Source organism: Microcebus murinus, chromosome 27 (assembly GCF_040939455.1).
Source record: "Microcebus murinus isolate Inina chromosome 27, M.murinus_Inina_mat1.0, whole genome shotgun sequence".
Lineage (NCBI taxonomy): Eukaryota > Metazoa > Chordata > Mammalia > Primates > Cheirogaleidae > Microcebus > Microcebus murinus.
This window is the reverse complement of record NC_134130.1, coordinates 5858893-5886551: the sequence shown is the minus strand read 5'-3', so window position 1 is coordinate 5886551 and position 27659 is coordinate 5858893. Positions and strand designations below refer to the sequence as shown.

Below are 27659 nucleotides of genomic sequence, written 5' to 3'. Positions count from 1 at the left end.
TGCGTTGTCAATAAAGTTTTATCGGCACCGCCTCGCCTGCTCCTGCACATTTCTGCTTCGTCCCTGGCTGCTTTTGTGCTCCGAAGGCAGAGATGAGCACAATTGGAGGCTGGTATCCTCCAGGCCAGGCCGACCTGAATGCCCCCGACCTGGACATTAGGTGGGGGCCCAGCACCTGGGGCCAGTGTGCTCTGCGAACGCCGAGCCCCTATGGCAGACACTCCTTACTGTTCCCAGGATCAGTGTCTTTGTCGCCCATGACATGGTTCTCAGCTTTGGCACACCTGACATTTTGGGCTGGATCATTCTTGGGGCTGGGGCCATCCTGGGCATGCAGGTGCTGAGCAGTGTCCCTGGTCCCCACCCACTCCGTGCCAGGAGCACGCCCAGTGTGACAACCACAGATGTCCCCAGACATGGCTCAGTGTCACGGGGGAGGGGCAGGATCACCTGGGTGAGCTCCCCCTAACTCTGACGTCACAGAATCCCTCTGGACACACGGCCTTCCAGAAGGAAAACATGTTCCCAGTCTCCCCTGGGTAAGGCGTGGCCAGGAGCCAGTGCCTCGTGCCTTCCTCCAGCTGGGGTGGGACGTGGTAGTCGGGCTAGAGGGCAAGGACAACCCCAGGGGTGTGGACCAGGCCACCTCTCCAGGACCACACAGCTCTCCTGTCTGCATGGGTAGTGGGACCTTTTTTTTTTTGAGACAGAGTCTCACTCTGTTGCCCGGGCTAGAGTGAGTGCCATGGCGTCAGCCTCGCTCACAGCAACCTCAAACTCCTGGGCCCAGGCAATCCTCCTGCCTCAGCCTTCCAAGTGGCTGGGACTACAGGCATGCGCCACCATGCCCGGCTAATTTTTTAAATATATTTTTAGTTGTCCAATTAATTTGTTTCTATTTATAGTAGAGACGGGGTCTCGCTGTTGGTCAGGCTGGTTTCGAACTGCTGACCTTGAGCAATCTGCCCGCCTCGGCCTCCCAGAGTGCTAGGATTACAGGCGTGAGCCACCGCGCCTGGCCCAGAAATGTCTATTGAGATCCCTGGCTCATTTTGTAATTGGGTTATTTGCTTTTTTATTATCGAGTTGTAGGAGTTCTTTATATATTTTAGATGTGCATCTTTTACTAGATATATGATTTACAAATATTTTCTCCCATTCCAAAGTTTGTATTTTCAGTTTCTTGCTGGTGAAGCACAGAAGTTTGAAGCACAGTTTTGATGATTTTTAAAATCGGCCTCCCAGAGTGCTAGGATTATAGGCGTGAGCCACCGTGCCTGGCCAGTGGGACCACCCTGACCTTCCCCAAGTCCAGAGTGCTGACCGCTACGGCACGGGGCACCTGGCCTCGGAACGCACATTCACGAACGAATGAAGGAAGGTTCTCACCCCGTCATGTACGAGAGCCTTCCAGGTGTGTTCCAGCTTCTTGATGAACCTGCAAAGAGAAACAATTCCGGAACGTTAGCCTACATCAGCCAAGCCCTCCGGTCCAGCGGGTCTCACCAGGGCGACTCTACTCCCCCCGGGGACACTGGGCCATGTCTGCAGGCATCTGCGGTTGTCAACTCAGGGCAGGGGACAGCTCCTGGCCTGCAGGGGGTGGAGGCAGGGACGCTGCTCAGCACCTGCAGCACCCAGGATGGCCCCTCCCCAGAGGACGAGCCAACCACTGTCCACAGTGCCGGGGGAGACCCTACTCTAGAGGGACTGAGACCGCAGCTGCCGCGCCAGCTAGAGCCGGAGCACCCTCGCTCTCTCCTCAAGGCCCAGGCTGAGCCCAGCCCTCTCCACTGCCTGGTGCCGCCCGCCAGGCCGCTCCTGCAGGAGGTTCCCAGACAGCCCCGGCCCCCGGCTGGAAGGGAAAGTTCGGCACAGCCTGGGCCTGGGAGGAGCTCGCGGCTGGCTGCCTGGGACCTGGTGGCCTCTGTCCCCCTTACCCTGAGCTACCTAATCCTGCTCCTGTGCCCAAGGCAGGACCCTGTGGGGCACGACTGTCCGGAGGGAAAGGCGACAAAACGTGACCAGGAGGGCCCGTTTTGATGCTTCAAAAAACAGAAGCTCCAAAGAAACCGCCAAACAGGGCAGCTTCTTGGCCACTCACAGCCCCTTCTGCGCCGTGTCTGAAAGGTCCCTAACAAGCACATGTCACTCTAAGGATAAGAGACTGACACGGGTAGGAGCTCACTGCTGGAGGCTCAGGAACAGCCGTGGCCCTGGCTCTAGGCGGCTACGGGGAGGCTGGGCTGTCTGTTCCTTCCGGGTTTTTCCAGCACGTGACCACGTCCGAGACTGCACAATTATGAAATCTGGTGTCACGTGACACCGGGTCAAAGACTTCGTGGCCCAAAGTGAGAGTTTCTAGAACCCAGTCCTTGGCTTCTCTAGAGGCCTGGGGGTACCTGTGGGGCGGGGCAGGGGCAGCGGGGCAGGGGCGGCGGGGCGAGGCTCGGGGCCGGCTCGTGCGCACCTGTAGGACTGCAGGATGTCGATGATGCCGATGTGCAGCAGCAGCCGCTCCCCGCGCCCGTTCACGGCGGGGATCCCGCCCATCCTGGGGAGAGAGGCCGGGTCAGCAGCCCGCACAGCGGGAGGCTCCGGGCTCCGGGACCCACCTGCTCACGAGGCTGGCAGCTCAGCTGGGCCCCTGGAGCAGGCCCCCGGCACCTGAGGGCCTCCGTGCTGATGCCCTCCCCGCGCCGCCCACCTCCTGGGCCCAAGCGGGCCGTGCGGTGCTGCCCAGCGCCCCGGCTGGGAGACCGGGCGCATGCCCCACGCACGGGCCGTGCACAGACACACACAGGCACGCCCCGCGGCCCGGAGCTCTCAGCTGCAGCCTGGGAGTTAACTGCGTCCCGTCCCGCACCGCCGGTTAGTGAGGCCACACGATGCAGCAGCCAGCTGAAGCCACCGCGGCCCGACACACTGGGCCCAGGCTGGCGCGCCCTGCGCACTCACACCACGCCGCTGGCTCACCTGCTCCCAGACAGGCCCCACGCAGACCCTACAACGCCAAGAAGGTGTGAGGGGCTGCGCGGGACCCCTGCACAAGCTGCTCCACCCCTGCCCGCGCCAGGGCCCCTGGCCCAGCCCTTTCTCTGTCCCCATCAAATGATGGCCCAGTGCCACCACACCAGCTCCCGGGGCCAGGGTCAACCTAGGCTCCGTGCCTAGCTGCCACGTGCTTAGGACGGCTGCCCCCACCTCGGAGCCTTTGTTTCCTCAGCCGGAAATGGGGGACGCCACCTGTCCCCTCCAGGGCCCACAGGGCCTGAACAAGGTGACACAAGCGGAGGCTCCATTCCTTCATGGCTGGTGCACAGTGACCAGGCTCTGCTGTGACCAGGGGACACTCCTGACACTGCTGTACTGTCAAGCTGGCCCACCCTGGGGACACCAGCAGTGGCTGGGGCATCTGCGGTTGTCATGGCTGGGGAGGGGGTGGTCCTGGCATGGAGTGGGCGGGGGACACCGCTCAGCACCCCAGAGAGCCCAGGACGGCCCTGCCCAGAGAATGACCTAGCCCCGACATCCACAGGGCCCAGGGAGAGACCCTGTGAGCGTCTCCCCACCAAACCCTGGGCCCCCGAGCGAGGCGCCAGGTTGACCCTTCTCCCCACATCCAGCACAGGTGCTCTGGGCAAGCGCTCCCCCGAGCCGGCCCCTTCCCCGCTGCCCTCTGAGGGCACACCTGTGGCAGCTGCCTTCCATCTCTGTGCAAGCAGATTCCTGAACCCCACTGCTCTGCGGGTTTTGTCTCTTGCCATGAAAGCTCTACCTCGTCCCCAAATCCCCCACACCTCCCCATGGCCTTCCTGAAGCGCCTTCCGCCTTGCTCCACACGGTGGCTGCAGCAGAGGGAGGCGACCTGCGCCCTTGTCATGGGCACGGCCGATGGCCTCCACCCACCCACCGACGGGTCTGAAATGCCCGCCGTCACACGCCAAGGCCCGTGGCCACCTGTGTTCAGCCTCCTGACCTGCAGGACGGGCTGGGCGCGGGAGCAGCTGCCCATCCCGCCCGAGAGCCCGGCACAGATGGGCTGCTGGGCTCTCTGCAGAGAGCCCTGTCCATCACGGACGCCCTCGCGGACCCAGCGCCCCCTCGCCTGCCTTCACCTGCAGGGGAGGACAGGGCCACCCAGGGCTGGAGCCGCTGGGGCCAGGAGAGGGGACCGCACTAGAGCTCCCCGCCCACCTACGTGTCATCCGACTCGATGGCCTCCCCGCGCGCGGCCCCGCCCTGGATGGACTCCATGGCCGTGGAGTACAGCGCCTTCTGGCCCACCGGCCTCTTCTCGTCCGAGGTGCTTTGGGCGCCCTGGGCCTGGCGCTCGCGCTCCTGCAGGTCGAGGTTGTGCACGCCCAGCAGCAGGCTATAGTCCATGATCTTGAAGCTCTCCAGCACCTGCGGGAGGGCGGGCCGTCAGCCCCGTCCCCACACCCCAAACAGGGTGCACTCGGGATTGGGTGACCCATCCCACGCCACGCCGGGGCCCGGTTATCCTGGGGGACTGGAGGGCCCGGGTCACCCCAGGCACCAGACCCAGATGCTAGGCCCTGGAGTGCGGCTTCTGACCGGACGCCAGGCCGCCCTGGGGCTGGGACAGGGACTTTTTGGGACTTTCCAAGAGAAAGCCTGAGCCTTCGCTCCCACTACCCCAGGTCCTGAGGGCGAGGACGTGCTCTGGCTGGAGGGGCAGAGCCCAGGCTGTGGACACCCAGGGCTCAGGGCCAGGCCAGGGAGCCACGAGGGCCCTGAGTGTCTGGGCAGGGGGTTTGGGTCAAGTTCTCCAAGGGTCTGGCAGCTGGGTGGAACACAGAACGTGGGTGGCCCCAGGCTCTGCCCCTGAGCGGCTGGGCCCCCGATCCTAGGCTCTAGCTGCCAGGGCCCTGACCGGCAGGGACACCCACTCTCCCTGCAGCCTGCGGGCCGGCAGAGAGTCGTCCTGTTTGGCGAAGGGAAACTGAGGTACAGTGAGCCCAAGTGGCTGGCCAGGGCGCACTGGGCTTGTGACTGCGGCTTCCCGGGGCTGTACTGTGCCCAGATGCCTCATCACGATGGTGAATGACGTCTGCAGAAACCGGCACACACTCCCGACCTCCCGGGTCTGGGTTTGGAGACCAGTTTTAGGTTAAGGCCGCAAACTCGGGGTCGCCGGGCTCCGATGTGGGGCGGGGCGGGGGCTGTTCTGGGTGGGGCTTCTGTGGGCGGGGTCGCTCTGGGTGGGGCCACTCTGGGCGGGGTAAGCTACTGTGGGCGGAGCCAGGGCTGCCATGGGCGGGGCGGGCTGCTGTTGATGAGGCGGGGCTGCTAAGGGCAGGACCGGGACTGCTGTGGGCGTGACGGGCTGTTGTGGGTGGGACTGGGATGGGGCCAATCTGGGCGGGGCCGCGGCTCCGGTGGGCGGGGCGAGTTCTATGGGCGGAGCCAGGGCCTGCTATGGGCAGGGCGGGCTGTGGATGGGGCGGGGCTGCTGTGGGCGGGGCGGGGAATGTGGGGGGGATTTGCTGTGGGAGGGGCCGGGGCTGCTGTGGGCGGGGCTGGGAATGGTGGGGGGGATTGCTGTGGATGGGGCGGGGCTGCTGTGGGCGGGGCTGGGAATGGTGGGGGGATTGCTGTGGATGGGGCGGGGCTGCTGTGGGCGGGGCTGGGAATGGTGGGATTGCTGTGGATGGGGCGGGGCTGCTGTGGGCGGGGCTGGGAATGGTGGGATTGCTGTGGATGGGGCGGGGCTGCTGTGGGCGGGGCTGGGAATGGTGGGGGGATTGCTGTGGATGGGGCGGGGCTGCTGTGGGCGGGGCTGGGAATGGTGGGATTGCTGTGGATGGGGCGGGGCTGCTGTGGGCGGGGCTGGGAATGGTGGGATTGCTGTGGATGGGGCGGGGCTGCTGTGGGCGGGGCTGGGAATGGTGGGATTGCTGTGGATGGGGCGGGGCTGCTGTGGGCGGGGCTGGGATGGATGGGGCCAATCTGGGCGGGGCCGCGGCTCCGGTGGGCGGGACGAGTTCTATGGGCGGAGCCAGGGCCTGCTATGGGCAGGGCGGGCTGTGGATGGGGCGGGGCTGCTGTGGGCGGGGCTGGGAATGTGGGGGGGATTGCTGTGGGCGGGGCCGGGGCTGCGGTGGGCGGGGCTCACCAGGCAGTCCCGCTGCAGCGTCTTGACCAGGGCGCTGAAGGTGTCGGCATCAAGCAGGAGCCCCTCAGGCATGTCCTGCATGAAGTCCAGGTCCTTGTACGTGGGGATGCTCTTCTCCTTCTCCTTCTTGCTGGCGCGCCGCTTGTAGGTGGAGCCCTTGAGGTCGAACTTGAGGTGCATCTTGACGACGCGTGGCAGCACGTTGTTCATGACCACCACGCGGATGTTCTTGCCGCCCGACTGCACGCAGTACAGCCCGTAGAACTTGGGCAGCAGCGTCCGCGGGTTCTGGTTCAGGTTCTGCAGGGAAGCAGGGGGTGAGCGCCCTGCGCAGAGCCTCCGAAGAACAGGGACCCTCCCAGGGTGCCCCCACCGCAGGGAAGAACCTCCCCCTACCCCCCGGAGGTCCCCGCCTCTGGGCCCATCAGGGCTGGGTCTGCAGGGCTGGCCAGCCCCTGTTTCTGTAAGGCTTCCAGCTGAGGGCGGTTTTTCCATTTTTAAAAAGTTGAAAAATACCATAAGAAAAATAGTATTTTATGACATGTGAAAACGATGTGGAATTCACACTTCAGCGTCCATAAATAAAGTTTTATTGGCACACAGCCGTGCCCATACACTCCCGGGCTGTGCAGGGCGGCTCCTGCGCCACCGAGGCAGAGCGGAGCCACCGAGGCAGAGCGGAGCCACTGAGGCAGAGCGGAGCCAGGCAGACAGACACTGCCCGCTTGGAGCCAAAGGTACCCCCGTCCGGCCCTTGACGGGTCGGGTTTGCGGAGCCCTGATCTAGAGGAGCGGGGTCCCACCCTAAGCATCACACACAGTGGATGAAGGATGCCTCAAATGGGAAACTGAGGCACAGGCTATGCTGAGCTGCTCAGAGGAGCCGGCAGTGGCTGGGGCCTGGCGGTTCAGGAGGTGCTGACCCTTGTCTGAGCGACGCCTGACCCTGAGGCCGGGAAAGGCAGCCCTGCCGCCCCGTCCCTGCTCCTCCCTCCCAGGGCCTGATGTGCCCTTTTCTCAAGGGTGGAGCTGGATGGCGCTGCCTGCACCAGCAGCTGGTCTTTTGTGGCGCCAGCTGGAGGCCCGTCCCCCTCATCTCTGCAACTGAGTCACTCCTGGGCCGCTTGGCCCTCGGTGGTGGCTGAGGGAGAGGCTGCCCGTGGGCTGCTATTTCTGGGACCCATGACTCTTGGGGCCGGGCAGGGTGTTCTGGGCAGCCAGGCAGCAGCGCCCCAGCCCTGCCCGGGGTTGTCAACCAGGGCCCGAGGCTGCAGGGGGAGGTGAGGGTGGTCCCGAACACCTATGGATGGGGTCCCTGAGGGTGAGTCTGTGAGCCCGCCCCGGAGGTGCCCGGGCCAGTGTCACCTGCCTGCTCCCGCCGGCCGAGGGAGCGGGGTTGGGGCAGAGTGGAGGGGCCACGTGCGGAGGCAGGGGGTGGAGGCAGGATGGGGGCCAGGGGACCCTGGATGGGGCCCTGCCGAGCCTTTCTTGTCCCCTCCCCTCCCCCATCCCCAAGGCTGCGGCCCCACAGCCGGGCGCCACGCACCATGTAGTAGCCGGGGAGCAGCTTCTGCAGGAACTCGGCCTCCTTGTGCATCACGGTCTTGATGATGAACTCGTCGTCGCTGGTGACGTAGAAGAGGGAGCCGCTGGCGCCCGGGTTGGAGAGCTCGATCAGCGGCTCGTTGCACAGGGAGTACTGAAAGGCAGAGGCAGGCAGCTGGTGAGCGGGGCTGGGGCCAGCGGACAGACGCTGCTCCTCAGCTGCCCGACAGCCCTGGGAACTGGTGGTCAGTCCATTTACAGACGAGGAGACGGAGGCTGGGGGGCAGGTGACTTTCCCAGGGCCACACGCCAAGGACTGCAACTGCCGACTCCTCAGCGTGAGTTAGCAGCAGACACCTGATTGTATCGTGGTGCCCACACACCTGGCCAAGACACGGTCCCAGCCCCCTTTGCAGCTGGGTGTGGCCCCGACGGCAGCTCTGCCCAGTGAGCTGCAAGCAGAACAGGAAGTGAACTTCGGGGAAGGCCGCCGATATGGGAGACACACAGCTGGGGCGCCTCGTTTTATGGGGCACCTTTTCTCTGTCCTATTTCCCTCCTGGAACGCTGATGTGACAGCTGGAACCCCAGCAGCCATAAGGGGCACCATGAGTTGACCTTTAGGATGGAAGGTGTGTACCAGCAGCTGCAGAAAGAGAAGCTGTGTCTCTGATGAGCAGTCCCCACCCGGGCCCCCAGCACACCCCAGCCCCCAGCACTGGCTCCCCGCCTCTCTTCCCCACCTTCCCCCTCACTGACATTTGTTTCCCTGCCTGTTCACTGTCTCCCCCCCCACATGCCCCTCCCGGCCATTAGATGGGACGTTCCATGGAAACAGGCGTCTTTGCTACATTTGTTAAGTGAGACAGTGAAAATGAGACCTGCAGGCTGTGACCCTGGGCCACTGAAGTACTTCCCGGGTTAAGGCTGTCTGGGTTGGGCCTTCTGTCCCTCACACCCCCGACGTCCTAGCTGATCGCCATGGCTACACACGGATCAGGCCACGAGGGCTCCCCAGCCACTGAGGGTGCCAGGCCTGCTGCAGGGGACGTCAGCGGAGCACCCGCAGGTGGACACTCGGGAGGCTGTGAGTGACATGTGCACCCCCCCACCCCACCCCCGGGGAAGAACACGGAGTGCTGAGTGGGTGGGGCGTCCCCCTTGGGTTAGGGGTGGCGGCGAACGGAAGTGAGGGACAGCGGGAGGCGCCTTTGGAAAACAGGCCCGGGCGCCGGGGCCTGCCCGGTGCAGAGCACGCCACCGGCTCCTCTGGCTCCGCTGTGTCCCAAGGGGGGGTCGGTGGGTTCACGTGGCGCTGGCCGCAGGGAGTGAGGGAGCAGGAGGACTGCAGTGGAAGCGAGAGGCGCCAGGCTGCAGCCGCCGCCAGGTGCGGCCATCTGTCTGTCCCTCCTCCGCCCACGGCCACCAGCCACAAATATCCACGGAAGACACAGAGCCCACGCTGGGCTCCTCCGCCCTCCCTGCGTGGCAGGAAGCCTCCAGCCTCTCCAGACAGGGTGCGGCGGGGCGGGGCGGGGTTCCCTCCTGGGGCCGCAGCCCTCCCAGGGAGGCGAGGAGGCCCCTGCAGAGCCCACAGCCGTGTCCTCAGGTCACCTGGGACACAGAGGCCACAGCAGCCTGATGTCCCTGCACCGGGACAAGCCGCCGTGGCCTCTGCAAAGCACAGTGGGGAGGCCCTGGGGACACGCACAGGGGAAAAAGCCACGAAAGCAAGTTCAGCTTGATACAAAAGAAATCTATGAAAGTTCTGGAGCCAAGCAGCTCATGGCAGTTGCCCGCAGGGAGCAGGCCACATGTGCGGATTTCTGAGCTGGGAAGCAGCAGGACAACCGGGGTGGGACCCCTTCATGGGGGCTCTCGGCGACCGTGCTGCTGTGGGCTGACCGAGGCCCAGCTCTCCGCGCTGCAGCCGACCGGCCAGGGGACTGAGGCCGACTGTCTGCAGCCCCTAAGCCAACCCTCTGCCTCTGTCCTCTTGGCTGGGCGCTGCGGCCTCAGCTGCCGGAGCGGAGTGGAGCCCGGCAAACCCAGCTCCCAGAGCCTCCCACCTGTGCCCCCCACTGCTCCGGCTCAGGGCCGCACGGGAGGGGACAGAACACATGCCCTCGCCTCCCCTTGCCACCGTTGCGAGGCCACACACATGCCGTGGGCCGGACAGAGGCGGACAGCTGCTGCCTGCCCAGCCACTGGGGCCCCAAGGACACTCTCGCCACCTGGGATGGGCACCAGCCAGGCTGCAGGGCCTCCGCGCTGACCTCCGAGGCCGGGAGCTGACTCTGATTGGGTTCTAGGTGAGACCTAGGTGTCCCCCGCCTCCGTTTTCATTTGTCTGCTCCCCACTAAGGGACGCTCATGCCGTCTCCCCGCTGCTGTGAACCGCGGCATCCATTTCCACGTCTGGCAACCTGACGACCGGTGTCTGGGTAACCCGGGGGCCCAGTGACTCCTGGGTACCCAAATGGGGCTGGGGTCCCCTGGGGTCATGCGCACCCCTGGCTGGAGCGAACGCTAATTCTCTCTAGAAGGATGCCGCCTCCACTGAGGACACAGGTTTCCCCCAGACTAAGACAAACCAAATTCATGACAGGTCAACGACCACCAGAGACACAGGCGAATGAGACACCATGGTGACAGCCCAGCCCAGCGCCACAATCAGACACAATGTTTCAAACGGTTACAGATCCGCTTGTCTATGGATTGCAAGTTTTCCTCTGATACAAAGTCATAAAACAGTGACCGGGCAGATTTGGGAAAGGACCGCACAGACGGGCAGCTCTGACGAACTCGGCCCTACCTTGGTGAGCGCCACACTGGACTGCAACCCTGAGCAAGGAGCCGGCCGAGCTGCACCCACACGCCCGGCCTACGGAACCTCCGAGGTCGCAGACGTGCACTGTTGTACGTCACCAAGCCTGCGGTACCGTGTTACACGGCAGTAGCTGACACACTCACCAGGTAATCATCCGGCCGGATCCCGAACAGTTCCCGGAAGTAGCGGAAGGCGACAGGTGCATAGGTCTTGAACCGGAAGTCCTGGAAGTGGTGGGCGGGGGTGAGGTTGCTGCCTTCGCTGTGGAGGAAGGACAAAGAGGACGTCTGTGAGGGACAGTGGTGTTTTGGGCACCTCTCTCCGCTCCTCCCAACGGCCCTCGCCAGGCCCAGGGCGGTGCCTCCAGCTGCCGAGCCCCAAGGCGTCCTCCAAATGGCCCAATCCCACAAGCAACATGGGGCTCCCGACGGGACTGTCCCCCAGCAACCATCCCCCCTTCTCTCATTCGCAATGGAGCCCACGTGTTGGCTGGACACATGGCTGCCCAGAGTTAGACCTCACTGCCCAGCCTCTCTTGCAGCTAAGTGTGGTCATGTGACTGCACTCAGCCAATGAGACGTGAGTGGGGCAGGAACAATGTGTCTTATTTCCTGGTTGTGCCCTTAAAGGGAACAGGCATGTTATTCCCCTTCTCCTTCTCTTCCTTCCTGCTGCTGGAATGCAGACATATGGCAGGGCGTTGGGCAGCCACCTGGGACTGCTGGTGACAGAAGCTGCATGTTGAGGATGGCAGTGTGGAGCCCCCTTCCCAGCCCTGGATTGCCTACTGGTATTTTTACACGGGAGAATCAACTTCAACCTTTTCTTTTTTCTTTTCCTTTAAAACCTCTTTTATGTTGCGTCTCCCTGATTCTGCAGCAAACTAATATCCTGACTGATGTGGGGTCAGAGCCCAGAGCCAGGGAGATGCCAGGAGAGGCCCGGTGCTGTTTTCATCAGGGAAGGGCACTCAGAGATCAGGCTGCTCCGTGTGAGAACAGCGTCTGTCCGGCGGGCAGGCCCCGGAGCCCCAGGGCTGCTGCCGCAGGGCGCGCCCGGCCCACCTGGGGAAGAAGATGCTCTCCACCACATAGAAGTCCTGCATGAGCACGTCCCGCTCGGGCTTGGAGCTCAGGTTGCCCACGGTGTAGCCGATGCCCAGCTGGATGGCGCCCTTCAGGGTGGAGGAGGTGGTCTGCGGGAGACGCAGCACGTCAGGACCCCTGGGCTGGCCCTGCCACGGCCCTGTCCCCAGGGCATGCTGGGGGGGCCGGCGCCCAGCCTGCAGCTGACCCCTGGCACCGCCCACACCCTCCCTGGGCCCCCTGCACGGGCACCTTCCAGAACTGTGACCATCCTGCCACCCCAGTGCAGGGGAGGGAGCCAGGCTGGGAAGGCGAAGCCACCGCCTTCGGGCCACACAGCACGCAGCGGCCCAGCCGTGACTCTGACACCGCTTTGTGTCAGAGGCCTCTTCCAGGCATGTTCTGGAAGGCCCCAGCCACCCCGACTGAGCAGGATTCTGTTTTGTTTTTTAGGGTGGCACAGTTTAGAGAGCAATGCTGGAGTCACACTCATTTCCTCAGACAGGGTTCCTTCCACCTGCTTTCTGCGTGACAGACAGGGCTGGACGAGACAGCCCGGCCCTTCGAGGACGCTGTGAGCCAAAGCCTCGCACACTTGGGCAGCACTGGCTGTTTTTCTTTCGTTTTGTTTTTTGAGACAGAGTCTTGCCCTGTCACAGGCTGGAGTGCAGTGGTGCAATCACAGCTCACTGCAGCCTCCAACTCCTGGCCTTAAGCAATCCTCCTGCCTCAGCCTCCCGCGTAGCTAGGACTACAGTGCCACTGCCCAGCTAATTTTTCTATTTTTTGCAGAGATGGAGTCTCCCTATGTTGCCCAGGCTGGTCTCCAACTCCTGGCCTCAAGCGATCCTGCTGCCTCAGCCTCCCAGAGTGCTGGGACTGTAGGCCTGGGCCATGGCACCCCGGGGTGGGAGCTGTTATTTCCATCGCCAGCATTGTTAGTGCTGTCACCCTGGGCATTCTGTGTGCCGTGCCCATCCTAACACTGAGGAAGACACCTCGGTCTCCCCAGCGCTCCCGCCAAGGGTGCGGGAGGCCGGGAGGGGATCGGAGATGATCTTTGCCAACAGGGCAAGGCCTTCGCTCCCTGCTCGGGCACCTGGCCCTCGGCTCGCCCCCGCTGAGCCTCCCCCGGGGGGCCCCGGCCTGGCCTCTGCGTCCCTCGCCCTGCTGATGCTGGCCGAGCAGACGCCTGCTCAAAGACACACAGCGGGAAGCTCAGCGCTCCTGGGCGTCGAGAAGAGCAAATCAGCGTCACAAAGAGACACCGAGTCTCGCCCACGGGCGCCAGATCCACAGGGACGGCCGGTCACGGGCGCTGGTGCGCGTGTGGGGAAACCGTGGGCCCATGTGCTCCGGGAACGTGAAATGCTGCAGCCGCTGAGGGAAGCAGTCTGGAAGTTTCTCAAAGGGTTAAACGTAGCGTTACCCTGTGACCCAGCAATGCCAGTCCTAGGCACCTACGTCCCCGCAAAAACTTATAAATAGCGTCCACAGCAACGTCGTTTGCAAGTGGAAACGACCCGAGTGTCTGTGGGCAGGCGAGTGGGCCAACACGGCCTGGCCCATCCACACGTGGAGCGTCACTCAGCCACAAAAAGAACGAGGCTCTGACACAGGCCACAGTGTGGAGGGACCTTGAGGACGTCGTGCTCAGTGAGAGACGCCAGACACAGAAGGACACACAGTGTGAGACCCATTTATATGAAATAGCCAGAACAGGCAGGGCCACGGAGATGGGACGTGGCTTCGTGGGTGCCAGGGGCTGGGGAGGGGTTGGGGAGGGACTGCTGATGGGGATGGGGCTTCCTTTTGGGTGGTGAGAATGTTCTAGAATTAGAGGTGACGGTTGCACAGCTCTGTGAAAGTGCCAGAAACCTTTCACTGTACACTTAAAAGGGTGAATTACATAGCATGTGACTCACATCTCAGTGTAGCTGGTATGTTAGAACAAAAATGCAACCGAGGCAGGGGTGTGAGCAGCAGAGGGTCACACCTCCTGCCCACACGGCCTGGGCCAGAGCGTCCCACCCTTGCGGTCCAAGGCCGTGGCAGACTGTGAGCCCCTCTCTAGATGAGGCACTGCCCAAGGTCACTTGATTCTGAAGCCAGGCCGAGCCACACGGAGCCTGTCACCCGGCTGCCAGGCCAGCACGGAGTGGGAGTCTCACCAGGGACCGAGGTCCGTGAGAGCACCTGCCTCCAGCCAAACACGGCGTGACCCACGCCGAGCCTGAGCAGACCCCGTGTGCCCGTCCCCTTCCCTGTCGCCCTCCCCCCAGCAAGCCAGCCGAGACAGCTGAGGAACCTTCTTGTAGGTGGTTTCGCCGGACGCGTCCACGCCTCGATGACCCAACTTCTTCCCATGGCCGGGGCCCGGCTGTCCGGTCATCGACAGGGCCTGCGGGGAGGAAGCAGGACGTGTGAAGTTGTCACGAAGGCACCGCCACCCGGAGAGGGGACTAGTCACGGGCCGGCGGGAGCACACGGGGCCAGCGCTCCAGGGTGCAGCTGGAGGCCACTCACTGGCACGTGCCCCGTGGGCAGCCAGGGCCCGCAGCATCAGACGAGGACCCCAAGGCCAGGCCCCCGGCCGCTCCAGACAGGCAGGAAGGCCAGGCGGCCTCAGCCCGCCGGACTCAGCGCTGCCCAGGGCACTGTGGCCACGGGGGTGGCTCGTGCCCTGAGGAGGGGCGTCCCGGGCACTGCAGGTGCTGGGCTGCGTCCCTCCCCCCACCCACTCCAGGCCAGGAGCCCCCCAGTGTGACAGCCACAGATGTCCCCAGAGGGCAGGACGCCCCGGTGAGACCCCACAGCTGGTGTGACGCACACGGCTGCTCCTCCCAATGGAGAAGGTCCCCTGGCCGGGGACAGGCCCAGCGCCCACTGTCCCAGCAGGCGGGGATGACCTATCCGCTGTCCCCATGGGAGGAGGGGCCTCAGGAGCCTGCAGGGACACAGCCTCACCTGTCACTGAGGGTAAGGGGCTCTCACCAGGCACACTCGGGGAGCCCTGCAGCCCTCGACCAGTCCAGCCAGGCAGCACCCCCACCCCTCTCCTGCCCTCCCGGCCGTGCAGCCTCTGCTCCGCTTCTCCTCTCCGGCCAGCAGGGGGCGGGCTCCTCCCAGGAACTGCCCCCAACCCGCTCCGCACCCCTCGCTGGCTCCCAGCTGCCCCTCCCCATGGTGGACTCAGAGTAAGGTCCCCATCCCGGTGGACGACTCCAGCACGGCTCTGAGTGTGGATGCAGGATGCCTGCAGGGACCCACGTGGCAGGCGGCATCCCTGGCGAGGAGGGACACAGGCCACACGGGACTCCTGCTACCGCGTGGCCCTCACAGCGGCTCCTGTCCCTGGAGGGACCGTGACCTTTCCACGTGCGCCCACCCCGCCCAAGCTGCAGACGGCCACGGCTGAGGAACAGCCCTCGGAACCAGACTCCAGAAGGGATGGTGACGGTGGGCGGGTGGGAGCAGGAGGGACTCGTGACCACGCACACGCCAGCACGTGCCCACAGCCTCACCATGCCCTCATGCTGTGTGGCTGCCAAGGGCGACCCGCTGGGGTGAGGGGTGCAGGCGGAGCCACTGGCCTGGGGCTTTGCCCTCCAGGCAGCATCCGACCCCCTTCCACCCCCAGCCCCCTACGCCCCGGTGCCCAAGCTGGCCACCTGCCACCTCCAGTCCCAGCGACACCAGGTCGATCCCCAAGGGCAGAGCCTCCAGCCACATCCGTGGTCTGGCCACGTGGGGTGGACACACACGCCAATCAGCCCACCTGTCCTGCGCCCTTGACCCCCGCCCCCACCACTGAATTCTGTCCCCGCAACTGGAGATGCCATCAGGGGCTCAGAGAGGGGCAGTGGGCTGCCTAAGGCCACACAGCTCCTCACCACGCGGGTCCAGTTGGGACCCCCAGGCCCTTCACCCCCTGGACACTCACCTCTGTCGGGGCCGCCTTCTTCTGGGTCAAACCTGCGGGGGAGACGGAGACTTCAGAACGGGGCCTGGGACCACCCCCTCGGCTCCCTGCACCCCTGGACGGGACTCGAGTGCCAGGTAAGTGCCCCCCCTTGGGATGTGCCTCAAGGTCACCTCTCGGCGGGAGCAGAGGGGGATAATGCGGTGAGAGGGTGGGCCTCGGGGGCTGCCGTGGGGCTGGGTGCCGGGCAGGCCCTCGGGCGGGCACGGCCTCTCCCCGACACCACCTGAGGGCCAGCAGGCACACGGCTAGTCCAGTGGGGACCGTCACAAATCCACGGAGAGGCCGGATCCACGCTGGGGGTGCAGCCCCTCCCTGCTCTGGGCCGGGCAGCCTCAGGGAGGGGGACAGTCTGGGGACAGACCCGTGTGCACAGGCAGGGCGAGGCAGGACCACATGGGGGAGGCACGGGGGAGGCTGGGGAGGAGGTGGGCGCCAGGCTGGCTGTGGCCTGGGGGGAGGAGTCTTTCTTGTCCCGGTCAGTCGTGGCCTCACAGAGGCCGGGGAGGGGCCTCGCTGCTTTAAAGAGGCCCACGGCGAAGCCGGAGAGAGGGGTGACGCCGCCCAGGTCACGTGGAAGAAGGGACTTCGGAGCCAGGTCTGGGTCACGGCGACCCCTGCCCCGCTGACCCGCCTTGCTCGGCCGTCCCTGCCAGAGCCCCCGGGCCCCTCGCCGCCCTCGGGGGTGCACGGACGACCCACGTGCATCCAGCGCCAGGGCCACTCTGCCACCTCAGACCCGTGTGCGCGTCACAGGTGGTTGGGGCTGCTCGGCAGGGAGCTCCCGGCTCTGCTTGCGTGACAGCAACACCGGACACGCAGCAGGGGCCCCACCGAGCTGAGGGAGAAACCGTGCATGTCATGTCGGGGGCTGTGGGCAGATGCGGCTCAGGAGGGGACCGCGTGACCGCGCTGCCCGTCACGGTGGTCAGCCTGCGCTGGCACCGGCACACGGCTGGAGAGCGTCCCCCAAACTCAGGGACCTCAGAGCGTGACCGTATTTGGGAACAGGCCTTGCTGACAAAATTGGCCAAGACGAGGCCGGGGGCTGGCCGCGGGACCGCTGTCCTCGTGAGAAGAGTGGAGACGCAGGGCACCCCGTGGGGACACAGGCAGAGACCGGGTGATGCTCCTACCCGCCAGGGATGCAGCCACCACCAGCAGGGGGGGTACGGGGAAGACCCTCCGTCCCGGCCTCAGGAGGACCCACCCTGCCCACACCTTGACCCCGGACTTCCAGAACGGAGGAGAACAAACTTCTGTTGTTCTCAGCCCAGACACGCACATGACGGCCGAGGTCTCTGGCCTCGCCTGGATCCCCCACCAGCCGGGAGGGGCCGGGCAGGGGTGACAGGCGGCCAGTGGGGCCCGGGGGGAGGCAGAGGAGGGGACGCTGGCTCAGGAGGGGCGTGCGGCGGGGACGGGCTGTGCTCCAGGGAGGGGCGGAGGAATCCGGCTGCGGCGCTACAGAAGGACGGAAGGACGGGACTGCCCTCGGCAGGAGGGGACAGGGCGACGCATGGCCCTGCTGAGCAGGGAGCGCCATGGGCAGATGTCGGGTCTGGTGCTCGGCCCCTCTGCGTGGCACCCCTTCTAGAGGACAGAGCCGGTCCTCCAGTCCCTTCTGGCCGCAGGGACCACCCGCCGTGGCCTGTGCCTGTCCCCGACAACCGGCAGGGATGCTGACACATGTTTGCGTGGCCGCCAGCGGCAGAATAATTCGAGGCTTTGCGTCCAGGGCGTGGGGGCAGGAAAAGGAGAGCGGGCAGGAAACCAGTGGCGGACGAGGCGGAACGTTCTAGACCTGGTCAGGGGCCCCTGGGCTGCCCTTCTCAGCTGCCCAGCCGGAGGATGGGGAGGGCGTCCTGGGGTGGGGACAGACCATGGTGCTGGACCGGGGAAGGAGCTCCGAGCTCGGAGGCGACCCGGCCTTGGTGCCACCAGCCGGTGGGCGAGCGGGTGCCACCGTCTCCCCGCTGCCCGGTTCTCGGGAGTCCACCCGGGCACAGAGCCCGGACGTGCCCAGCCCCGATGAAGGACTGTCACGATCTCGAGGTGACTAATTATCTTCTGAATGAGCCACCCTGTTTTCGAGGAAATTAAGTTTTAAAAATAGTCGGGGGAGGAGGAGGAGAGGCGAGCCGCGCCGCACAGCGGGAGCGACAGATGTGTGGGGCGAAGCCACGTCCCCACTCCCCACGCCAGAGGGCGAGCCAGGACCCCTCGGCCTCCAAGCTGCCCCCCACGAGACCTCAGCAGGTCCCCGCACCCATCTGAGCGAGGCGGCCACCCACCGAGCGGCCAAAGGCGGGGCTCCCCGGGACCTGGTGGTGACTGGGGCCCGGCCACCTGCAGCGGCGGCCTCGCAGCACCTCACGTCCTCATGCGCCGGGGCTGTGCTCTGAGCCTCAGTGTGTCCACCCGGGAAGCCGGCCCAGAGCGCCCTCCCACCGGGAGGCCGCACCCCTCAGGGTGCCGCCCACCAGGCTGCCGCCTGGTCCACGCCTGGCCTGCGCTTTGGCCGCCCCACCCCCGCCTGGATGCTCTGCCCTGCGCCAGCCGCCACACCGCCCTGCGGGCACCGCTCTGCCCTGCAGACCCTGTCCGGTCCCCGCTGCCGATGGCAGACGGACTCCTTCAGGGCTGGGCCTGCCCCGCGCTGACATTCAAGGGCGTTTGTTGACTGACTTATGGATGGAAGGACATGCCTGTTCCTCTCCTCTGTACACACACAGGCCTCTGCAGCTCTTCTCCACATATGCTTGATGTGGAAACTGAGGCAGGGAATGACCACACTGGGGCCTCAAAACCTCCCTGCCCTCCTCTCCTCCCTCTGCTCCAGCCACCCCGGCCTCCCCACTGCACGTCCCATACACCAGGCCCCATCCTGCCCCAGGGCCTTTGCATGGGCTGTGTCTCCGCCTGGCAGGGTTTGCTCCCTTGCTCCACCCAAGCCCTGGCTCAAATGCCACCCCTCAGAGGCCTTCCCCCACCGCCAACAGTCCCTTCCACCACTCCCGCTTCCCGGCACACGCAGCGCCCGGCACACGTCTGGCTGGGGGGCCCCGGCCGGCGCCCGCTCACCACGCTGAGCAAACCAGGCTGCGAGGGCACAGGCGGCTCGGAAGGCCTGTGGTCCTGAGACCACCCGGTGAGCTCGCTTCCCCATCCGCTGCGACAGTCTGCCCTTGGGCTTCCTGCCTCGCAGGTCTCTGCCCACGTGCACCAGAGACCCTGTGCGGCCGGCGAGGGAGGCCGGGCCGGAAGGGGCACCCCAGGGCACACGCCCGAGCTGGGGACCCCTCTGGGGGCAGAGCCACCCCTCAGCCCTGAGGCTCGGCCAGCCCGGGGCCCCAGGGACCAGTCGCTGAAGCCACACGTGGGGATCCTCTCCCCATCCTACCGCCCCCCAACCCAGAGGGGCGCGCATGCGCAGAGCCAGCCCGCGGAGGGGCGCGCATGCGCAGAGCCGGCCCACGGAGAGGCGCGCACGCGCAGGGCCATCTGGGATTCCATGCCGCCTCGGACCCCGCCTCGGACCCCGGCTGCGGGACGAATCCCAGCAAGACCGCAGAACCGCCCAGCTGAACCCGACCGGCCGGCTCGTGAGCCAGCCACGCCGTGGGAAGGCACCGGGCCCGGGGTGGTTTGTCACACAGCAACAGCCGACGGAAGCAAGTGTCTCGTCCACACGCTCGGCGTTTCTAACAGAAATACCGGCCCTGCTGCCAGGAGCGGAGAGTCAGAGTTCTGGCTCCTCCGTCCCACCTGAGTTCCGTACATCCAGAACAGCAGGAAGCACGGCCGAAGGACCGCGGCTCAGCTCTGACGCGGCGACAAGGAACAACCCTGGAAACGCCAGGCGCGGAGAGAGAAGCCGGCACAGAAGGCCACACGGTGCCAGTTCCACGTATGGGAAGCCCAGGACAGGCACATCCACAGGCACAGAATGTGGACGCGTGGCTGCCAGGGGCTGGGAAGGGGTGGGAAGTGACTGCTGACAGGGGCGGGGCTTCTTTTTGGAGACACGGAATGTTCTGGAATTAGTGGTAATGACTAGACTCTGTAAATATACTTTTAAGAAACTACTAGGGCTGGGCGCGGTGGCTCTCGCCTTTAATCCTAGCATTCTGGGAGGCCGAGGCGGGCGGATTGCTCGAGGTCAGGAATTCAAAACCAGCCTGAGCAAGAGTGAGACTCCGTCTCTACTAAAAATAGAAAGAAACTAATTGGCTAATACTAAAAATATACACAGAAAAAATTAGCCGGGCATGGTGGCGCATGCCTATAGTCCCAGCTACTCGGGAGGCTGAGGCAGGAGTCTGAGGAGCCTTGAGCCCAGGAGTCTGAGGTTGCTGTGAACTAGGCTGACGCCACGGCACTCTAGCCCAGGCAACAGAGTGAGACTCTGACTCAAAACAAAAAAACACTACTCAATGGTACACTTCAAAAGCACGATGCCACACACAGTACAAACCAGCTACTGGAGAAAGGGAATAAAACCATAAAGTCCAGGCCCACGTCTGACGCTCTGACTCCGTGGACCCCGGACCCACATCGGGCTGGTCGCTGACGTCAACCCTCGGCTTCTGCTCTGGCTCACACGGGCCAGGACCGACTGTGCTGCCTGCCGGACACTCCTCGGGCCCTACCCAGCCTCTCCCCTCGTGACGCACAAACGGTCTGGGGGCTCCAGTCGCCTCCTAAAACCCACCACCATCCCAGGGTCTCCCCTGGGTGCTGTGGACACTGGGGCCGGGTAGTCCAGCGTCCCTGCCTCCACCTGCTCCAGGCCAGGAGCACCTCGAGTCGTGACAACAACAAACGTCCCCAGACATCACCCAGTGTCATCGTCCCGGGTGAGGCCCTCTGCACTAGCCTGTGTGGTTAAAAAACACCTCGGATGAGGCCAGGCTTGGTGGCACCCGTAGTCCCAGCACTCTGGGAGGCTGAGGCAGGAGGACTGCTTGAGCCCAGGAGTTGGAGGCTGCAGTGAGCTGTGATGATGCCACTGCACTCCAGCCTGGGTGACAGAGCGAGACCGTTTCCAAAAAGCCCTCAGTTGAAACGTTAAAAACAGCAGTGACAGCAAATCCCCGAGCTGCACACTTTGCTGGGTCCCGAGCCAAGCGAACCCCTCCCACGCAGAACCTCACCCCCGTCTGACCAGGTAGCTGCTACGGACAGCTTCACATTACAGACGGGGAAACTGAGGCTCAGAGAGGTCCATGGAGTCCAACACTGCTAAGGCCCCTCACCCAGATCATCCGCAACCCCCACTGGCCTCCCCGCCTTGGGATTGGCAGCACTTGGCCCCGGTGCCCACCAGGAAGTGAGGAGAGCCGTGACTCCTGCAGCTGCCCAACCCACAGTCACGAGCCCAGCAAGTCGCCGCGACGGTGCGACCAGCGTGCCACCAAGGACGGCCGCACCTGGGCTTTCTTTCTAGCGCTACGGTGTTTGAGTTGAGTCAACTTTAAAAATCACGGTATCCTGGAGAAAAACCTGGCTTTCCTGAGAAACACGCAGACCCAGAAGTAAAAGGCTGGCACCGCCACTTGCCTCCTCTGCCCTGTCCCCCACAGCCCTTCTCCACGGCGGGCAGCCAGGGGGCGCCTCTGAGCACCAAAGCCAGTGGCCACTTAATTCATTACACTGCCCTTTCTCAGGCTGGGAAACGGGGGATTTGGAGACATTTGGGAAGTTACCCAAAGTCAATGGTGAAAAAACCCTACGATCCCATTTCCAAATCCAGAAAAACCTCTAACAAAATTCAACATTAGTTTGATGTCCAAAAAAAGAAACCCCCCAAATCAAGAAACTAGAGAAAGAAGAAAAAGGGGGGGACAGTGGTAAGGGAGGGGGCCTTTCCCTAAAAAGAAATATAAGGCAAAAAGTTATGAAAAGTACGTTAACATCCACCATGAGACAGGAGCGTGGCCGGGAGAGCCACCGCTGCTGTAGCGATGCTGCCCAGAGTGATAAGACAAGAAAAAAGAGAAAGCAATGAAGACTGAGGGAAAAAAAGATAAAATGTTAGAAAACCCAAGAGAAGCAACTGACTGAAAATGAGAACTAAACAGAGCAGGACAAGATTGCCAGGTTCCAGCAACCTACCCAGAGCCATGCTGCAAGTGGGTCCAGAGGGCTGGGATTCAGGAGTCCCGCCCTCTGCGCATGGCCCCTGCTTTATATGGCTGGCCCTTCTCTGGCCTCATCCTGGGTTAATTTTTACCACCATGTGCAGATGACCCTCCCTGGTTGGCAGAGGCGCTGGGAAGAACCCCTGTACTCCAAGGGCACCCCAAGGGCACAAAGCCCTTGGTGGCTGCTGTTCCCACCTGGTGTGGCACCGTGTCGGTGTGAATTGGGGGGGGGGGTCTTCATCAGGCACAGGCAGAAATAAAGCATTTCTGGCTGGGCGAGGTGGCTCACGCCTGTAATCCTAGCACTCTGGGAGGCCGAGGCAGGTGGATTGCTCGAGGTCAAGAGTTTGAAACCAGCCAGAGCAAGAGCGAGACCCTGTCTCTACTATAAATACAAAGAAATTAACTGGCCAACTAATATATATATAGAAAAAATTAGCTGGGCATGGTGGTGCATGCCTGTAGTCCCAGCTACTCGGGAGGCTGAGGCAGGAGGATTGCTTGAGCTTGAGCCCAGGAGATTGAGGTTGCTGTGAGCTAGGCTGACGCCACGGCACTCACTCTAGCCTGGGCAAGAGTGAGACTCTGTCTAAAAAAAAAGAAAAAGAAACGAAGCATTTCTGTGCATTTGCCGAGTCTCCGACTTTCACCCCAGGACAGGGCCGGGAAAGGCTAAGGATTCTGGAGTTAACAGCTGATCGGAGTAGTTAACATTTCAAAAGACAAGTTAAAAAATAGCAAGCTCTAGCGAACCGTGCTGAATCACGCGTAAGTGCCGGCTGGTGGGATGCTGAGGTCTGCGACTTGGAAATGCACCCGTGGAGCGAGACGACGGGGGATGGGAGAAGTGAATGTGGCCAAATGCCGACTGCGGGATGCAGGCAGTAAGCAGTGGGTGGGTCCACTGCCCGATTCTATTAATTTTTCAGTAGTTCTGAACATCTTCTCAGTAAGATCCTTTCTCCCCAGGGGAAAGGTCTCGACCTTAGATGTCAGGTTCTTTCAAGCTTTGGGGACACATGGTGTTTGAGCGGATTCTGCCAGAGCGATCTCATGGGTCACAGAGGACAACTGAGTACCAGGCACGTGCCACGGGCTGCCCACGCTTTTGCTCGTCACACCTTGAGGAGGCGTGGTCCTACCTCAGGGCCTTTGCACGTGCTATGCAATCTGCCTGGGGCGTGTGATCACGTCTCTGCGTGGCTGGCTCCTGTCCTCCCTCGTTGGGCCTTGGCCTGTCACCTCCCCAGGGAGACGCAGGCTGCGGCAGCCCCCACTGCCCCTCCCTACATCTCCGTTCTATCACGGTCTGGCGCTCTGCGGCTCTGTGTGGGCACAGGCCTGAGCGTCCTGTTCACAGTGGCTTCCCCGCACCCAGCAGGCCCCCGCAGGACAGCAGCGGGAGGCGGCGCAGGGACAGAGGCGGCTGGGACGGTCCGCAGCTGCCAAGGGAGGAGCCGGGAGGAAGTGAGGCTGGGGCTCCGGCTCAGCGCACACTGGCTTCACCTCCCAGACGGGGCGCCAGGAGGCGGCGCAGGCTTGGGTCAAATGTGCCACCAACGGTCGGGACCTGCGGAGTCTGAGGGCCTCAGGGACACCCTGGGCAACGGTGTGTCCCTTCGATGCCAGGATCCTGGCCCCGCTGACCTCCTCAGGGGACTCGGGCTGTTCGTGCCGCGGGACGCGTCACGCCGCAGTGATGGCTGCCACCAGACACCTAAGTCTTAGACGGTTTCAAGTTATTTCTGGGGCGTGGGATTGGAGGGGGTCTCTCCCTTTGCCTGTTACATCCTCGGGTGCCATTTGAAATGAATGTTTTGTCATTTTCATTTATAGAAATGAGGGTTTCTAAAAGCATTAACCTAGCTTGATTTGTACAAGCAGCAAAGGAAAAGAAAACAAACGGTGCAAACATCTGAGAGACAGACAGGCCCCTCTGACGTTAAAAGTCATGAATATGAACATTAGCTCGAGGTGCCCTTGGTCACCCGTCGGCAGGTGCTGGGGACACAGGGTCCTCACGCTGGGCTGGGGGCAGTGCTCATGGCAATGGGTTCACCACACCGGAGGCAACTTGGCAACAACACTACTAATGCATGTGACCTTTGCCAGCAATTCTGCTTCTAGAACTTTCTCCTAGATAACTTTAACATGGGTATAAAGACATCTGTGTTCCAGGAGGCTCACTGATTATGCAGCAACAGTTTATAACAGCCTAAAGGTCCTATAAAGGACTGCTGGTCATGCCTGTAATCCTAGCACTCTGGGAGGCCGAGGCGGGCGGAATGCTCAAGGTCAGGAGTTCAAAACCAGCCTGAGCAAGAGCGAGACCCCGTCTCTACTATAAATAGAAGGAAATTAATTGGCCAACTAATATATATATAGAAAAAATTAGCCAGGCATGGTGGCACATGCCTGTAGTCCCAGCCACTTGGGAGGCTGAGGCAGGAGGATTGCTTGAGCCCAGGAGTCTGACGTTGCTGTGAGCTAGGCTGACGCCACAGCACTCACTCTAGCCTGGGCAACAAGCTGAGACTCTGTCTCAAAATAAATAAATAAATACAAATAAAGGACTGCTGAGAGCAGGGGCTGGTGAACCACAGTCCAGGGCCAGATCCGGCCCACTACCTGCTTTTGTAAATAAAGTTTTATTAGAACACAGTCACGCTCATCTGTTCATGAACTGTCTATGGCTGCTTTTGTGCCACAATGGCAGAATGGAACAGTTGGGACAGAGACCATCTGGGCCATAAAACCTAAAAAACGTACTGCCTGGCCCTTTATACAAGAAATTTCCTAACCCCTGGGTTAGAATAATCGAGCCCAGTTGTTCCCCAGCCTCCCAGCAGGGCTGAGAACAGAGCCCGGCACACAGCAGGTGCTCAATAAGGAGCTGATAACAAGGTGAATGAATGATAGAATGCACACAATGGAACGTCACAGAGCTGCTTAAAAGAACCTGGCCGCTCTAACCTGACGGAGACCAGAGGCCAGAGAGACTCGGCACACTGAAAGGTGACTTGCAGGACGAAGGTGGAGGACTCGGACTGCCCGATTCAAAACTTACGACTTTGGTACCAACTGAAGGTGTCTTTTTGTTGTTTTGTTTGTTTGGGTTTTTTTGAGACAAGGTCTCACTCTGTCGCCCAGGCTGGAGTGCAGTGGCGTCATCACAGCTCACTGCAGCCTCCAACTCCTGGGCTCAAGCGATCCTCCTGCCTCAGCCTCCCGAGAACCTGGGACTATAGGTACACACCACCATGCCCAGCTAAATGTTTTTTGCATTTTTGTAGAGACAGGGTCTCGCTCTTGCTCAGGCTGGTCTCGAACTCCCGGCCTCAAGCAATCCTCCCGCCTCAGCCTCCCAGAGCCAACTGAATGCTTTTGAAAGAATAAAAAAGCTTACTACAAACCTATGGTAATCAAGCACTGTACTGGTGTAGACACACATACAGATCGATAGATTAGTCCACAATAGATCAGCTGAGAAACTAGAAATAACCCAAACAGTCAATAGATTTCAATAAGGTGCCAAGACAATCCAACTGGGGAAAAACAATCTCTTTAACAAATGGTGCAGGGACAACTGGAATTCCACGTGCAAAAGAGTGAGGCTGGACCTCGACCTCACACCACATACAGAAATTAACTCAAAATGGATCACAAACCTAAACGAATGTAATAGCTACAGCTATTCAACTCTCAGAAGAAAATATAAGGGCAGATCTTCATGACTGTGGATATAGCAATGGTTTCTTAGCTATGACACCAAAAGCACAAGCAACCAAAGAAAAGTAGATAAATTTGGCTTCATCAAAATTCATCATAACATGAGGTGGGCACGGTGGCGTGTGCCTGTCCCAGCTACCCAGGAGGCTGAGGTGGGAGGATCACTCAATGTGACCTTGTCTCTAAAAAAATGATTTTTTTAAAAATCATCAAAGCTTCTGTGCTTCAAAGGACACCAGCAAGAAACTGAAAATACAAACTTTGGAATGGGAGAAAATATTTGTAAATCATATATCTAGTAAAAGATATACATCTAAAATATATAAAGAACTCCTACAACTTGATAATAAAAAGCCAAATAACCCAATTACAAAATGAGCCAGTGATCTCAATAGACATTTCTGGGCCGGGCGCTCACGCCTGTAATCCTAGCACTCTGGGAGGCCGAGGCGGGCAGATCACTCAAGGTCAGGAGTTCAAAACCAGCCTGAGCAAGAGCAAGACCCCATCTCTACTAAATATAGATAGAAATTAATTGGCCAACTAAAAATATATAGAAAAAATTAGCCGGGCATTGTGGCTCATGCCTGTAGTCCCAGCTACTCGGGAGGCTGAGGCAGGAGGATCGCTTGAGCCCAGGAGTTTGAGGTTGCTGTGAGCTAGGCTGACGCCACGGCACTCACTCTAGCCTGGGCAACAAAGTGAGACTCTGTCTCAAAAAAAAAAAAAGAAAAAGAAAGAAGTGTCAGTGAGGATGTGGAGAAACCAGGTCCCCCACACGTTGCCGGGGGCAGTATACGGTGGTCCTGCCACTTTGGAAAACAGTCTGACAGTTCTTCAAGTGGCTGGACACAAGGTTTCTACATGACCCAGCAACTCCACCCTTAGGTTTCTACCCAAGAGAAGTGAAAATCCACTTCCACACAGAAACCTGTATGCAGATGTTCACGCGGTATTGCTCATAGCAGCCCCAAAGGGAAAACAATCCAAACATCCATCGATGGATGACGGACAAACACAATGTGCTCTAAGCAGAACATCGCTCAGCCACGGAAAGGGACGAGGCTCTGACGCAGGCCACAGCGTGGAGGGACCTTGAGGACATCGTGCTCAGTGAGAGACGCCAGACACAGAAGGACACACAGTGTGAGACTCCGTTTATGTGAAATGTCCAGAGCAGGCAGAGCCACAGAGACGGGACGTGGACTCGTGGTCGCCAGGGGCTGGGGAGTGACTGCCGATGGGGACGGGGCTTCCTCTCTGGGTGACAAGAATGTTCTGGAAGTAGAGATGAATATATTAAAGCCCACTGAACCGCGGAACAGGTAGAGTGGCGTGTGTGCTGCATCTCGACAGACAGCGTTAGGGAAGAGTCGGGGAGCAGCCGGTGTGGAACAAGGGCACGCCACACACGAGGGCAGAGGCCTGTGACCAAGAGCTGCGCAGGCGCAGATGCAGCGGCGGGACAGAGGCCCCAGGGCGGGCCTGGGGGGAGCGGGAGGGACAGCGCAGCTTCCCCTTGCATGGCAACTCGTGGACACGTGACGCCTGGGGGGGGCAGAACCACAGGAGCTGTCCCGCAGCCTGGGGACTGGCAGGCGCGAGCACGTGCACAGGTGGTTGACGGCACAACAGGACACTGGGGGCTCGGCAAGGAAGGGCTGGGTGTGACCGCGGGGCAGGGCACACGGGGGCCCTAGGACAGGGCAGCTCCAGGTCCTCCTGGGCCAGCAGGCGGCCCTGCCCCACCCCCACCGCAGTCTGTCCCCACCGGCTCCAGGCAGTAAACAGGAAGCCCCGCGGAGGGCAGGGAGCACTGGGATCCAGGGCCCCCTGGCCCCCAGGCCGCCACCAGCGTCCGAGACAGGGTTCCGGCCAGCACGGAGGCCCCACAGCCCAGGACAGAAGGCCCCCGGCACCCTGGCACGGCCAGCACGGGGTGGGGGGACGGGCTGGGCCAGCGGGGTCAGGGTCCAGAGATCAAACGCCGGCCCCGGGAGAGGTCAGGTCCCGCCACAGTCCTGGGGGCACACCGCCACCCTGCCGTGGGACCGTCCCCCAAAGCCAGGCTCTGTGCGTGGCCCCGTGTTCCCGGGCCTAGCGGTCTCCATGCCGCCGTCCGCAGCACGGCGTGGCCAAGGCAAGGCCACAGCTCCCGCGTCCCCACCGCAGATCCCAGGGGCTCTTGGCCCCACCTGTGGGC

General features: G+C 62.1%; 1 protein-coding gene across 4 annotated transcripts in view; it reads right to left on the bottom strand.

Annotated features, from left to right (window-relative positions):
• Nucleotides 1-27659, bottom strand: part of PIP5K1C (phosphatidylinositol-4-phosphate 5-kinase type 1 gamma) — a 50728-nt gene that overhangs the window by 13489 nt on the left and 9580 nt on the right. For 3 of the 4 annotated variants that reach the window (XM_020283938.2, XM_075998327.1, XM_075998329.1), the window contains exons 2-10: nucleotides 15543-15574; nucleotides 13908-14000; nucleotides 11579-11709; nucleotides 10658-10775; nucleotides 7686-7838; nucleotides 6140-6439; nucleotides 4202-4407; nucleotides 2471-2554; nucleotides 1390-1438 (exon numbers count right to left, since the gene is read on the bottom strand). In XM_020283938.2, the coding sequence (XP_020139527.2) occupies nucleotides 1390-1438; nucleotides 2471-2554; nucleotides 4202-4407; nucleotides 6140-6439; nucleotides 7686-7838; nucleotides 10658-10775; nucleotides 11579-11709; nucleotides 13908-14000; nucleotides 15543-15574 (1166 nt within the window). Of the gene's footprint in view, nucleotides 1-1389; nucleotides 1439-2470; nucleotides 2555-4201; nucleotides 4408-6139; nucleotides 6440-7685; nucleotides 7839-10657; nucleotides 10776-11578; nucleotides 11710-13907; nucleotides 14001-15542; nucleotides 15575-21698; nucleotides 22038-27659 lie in introns of those variants that run through there. The other variant, XM_075998328.1, reaches the window with a different exon arrangement.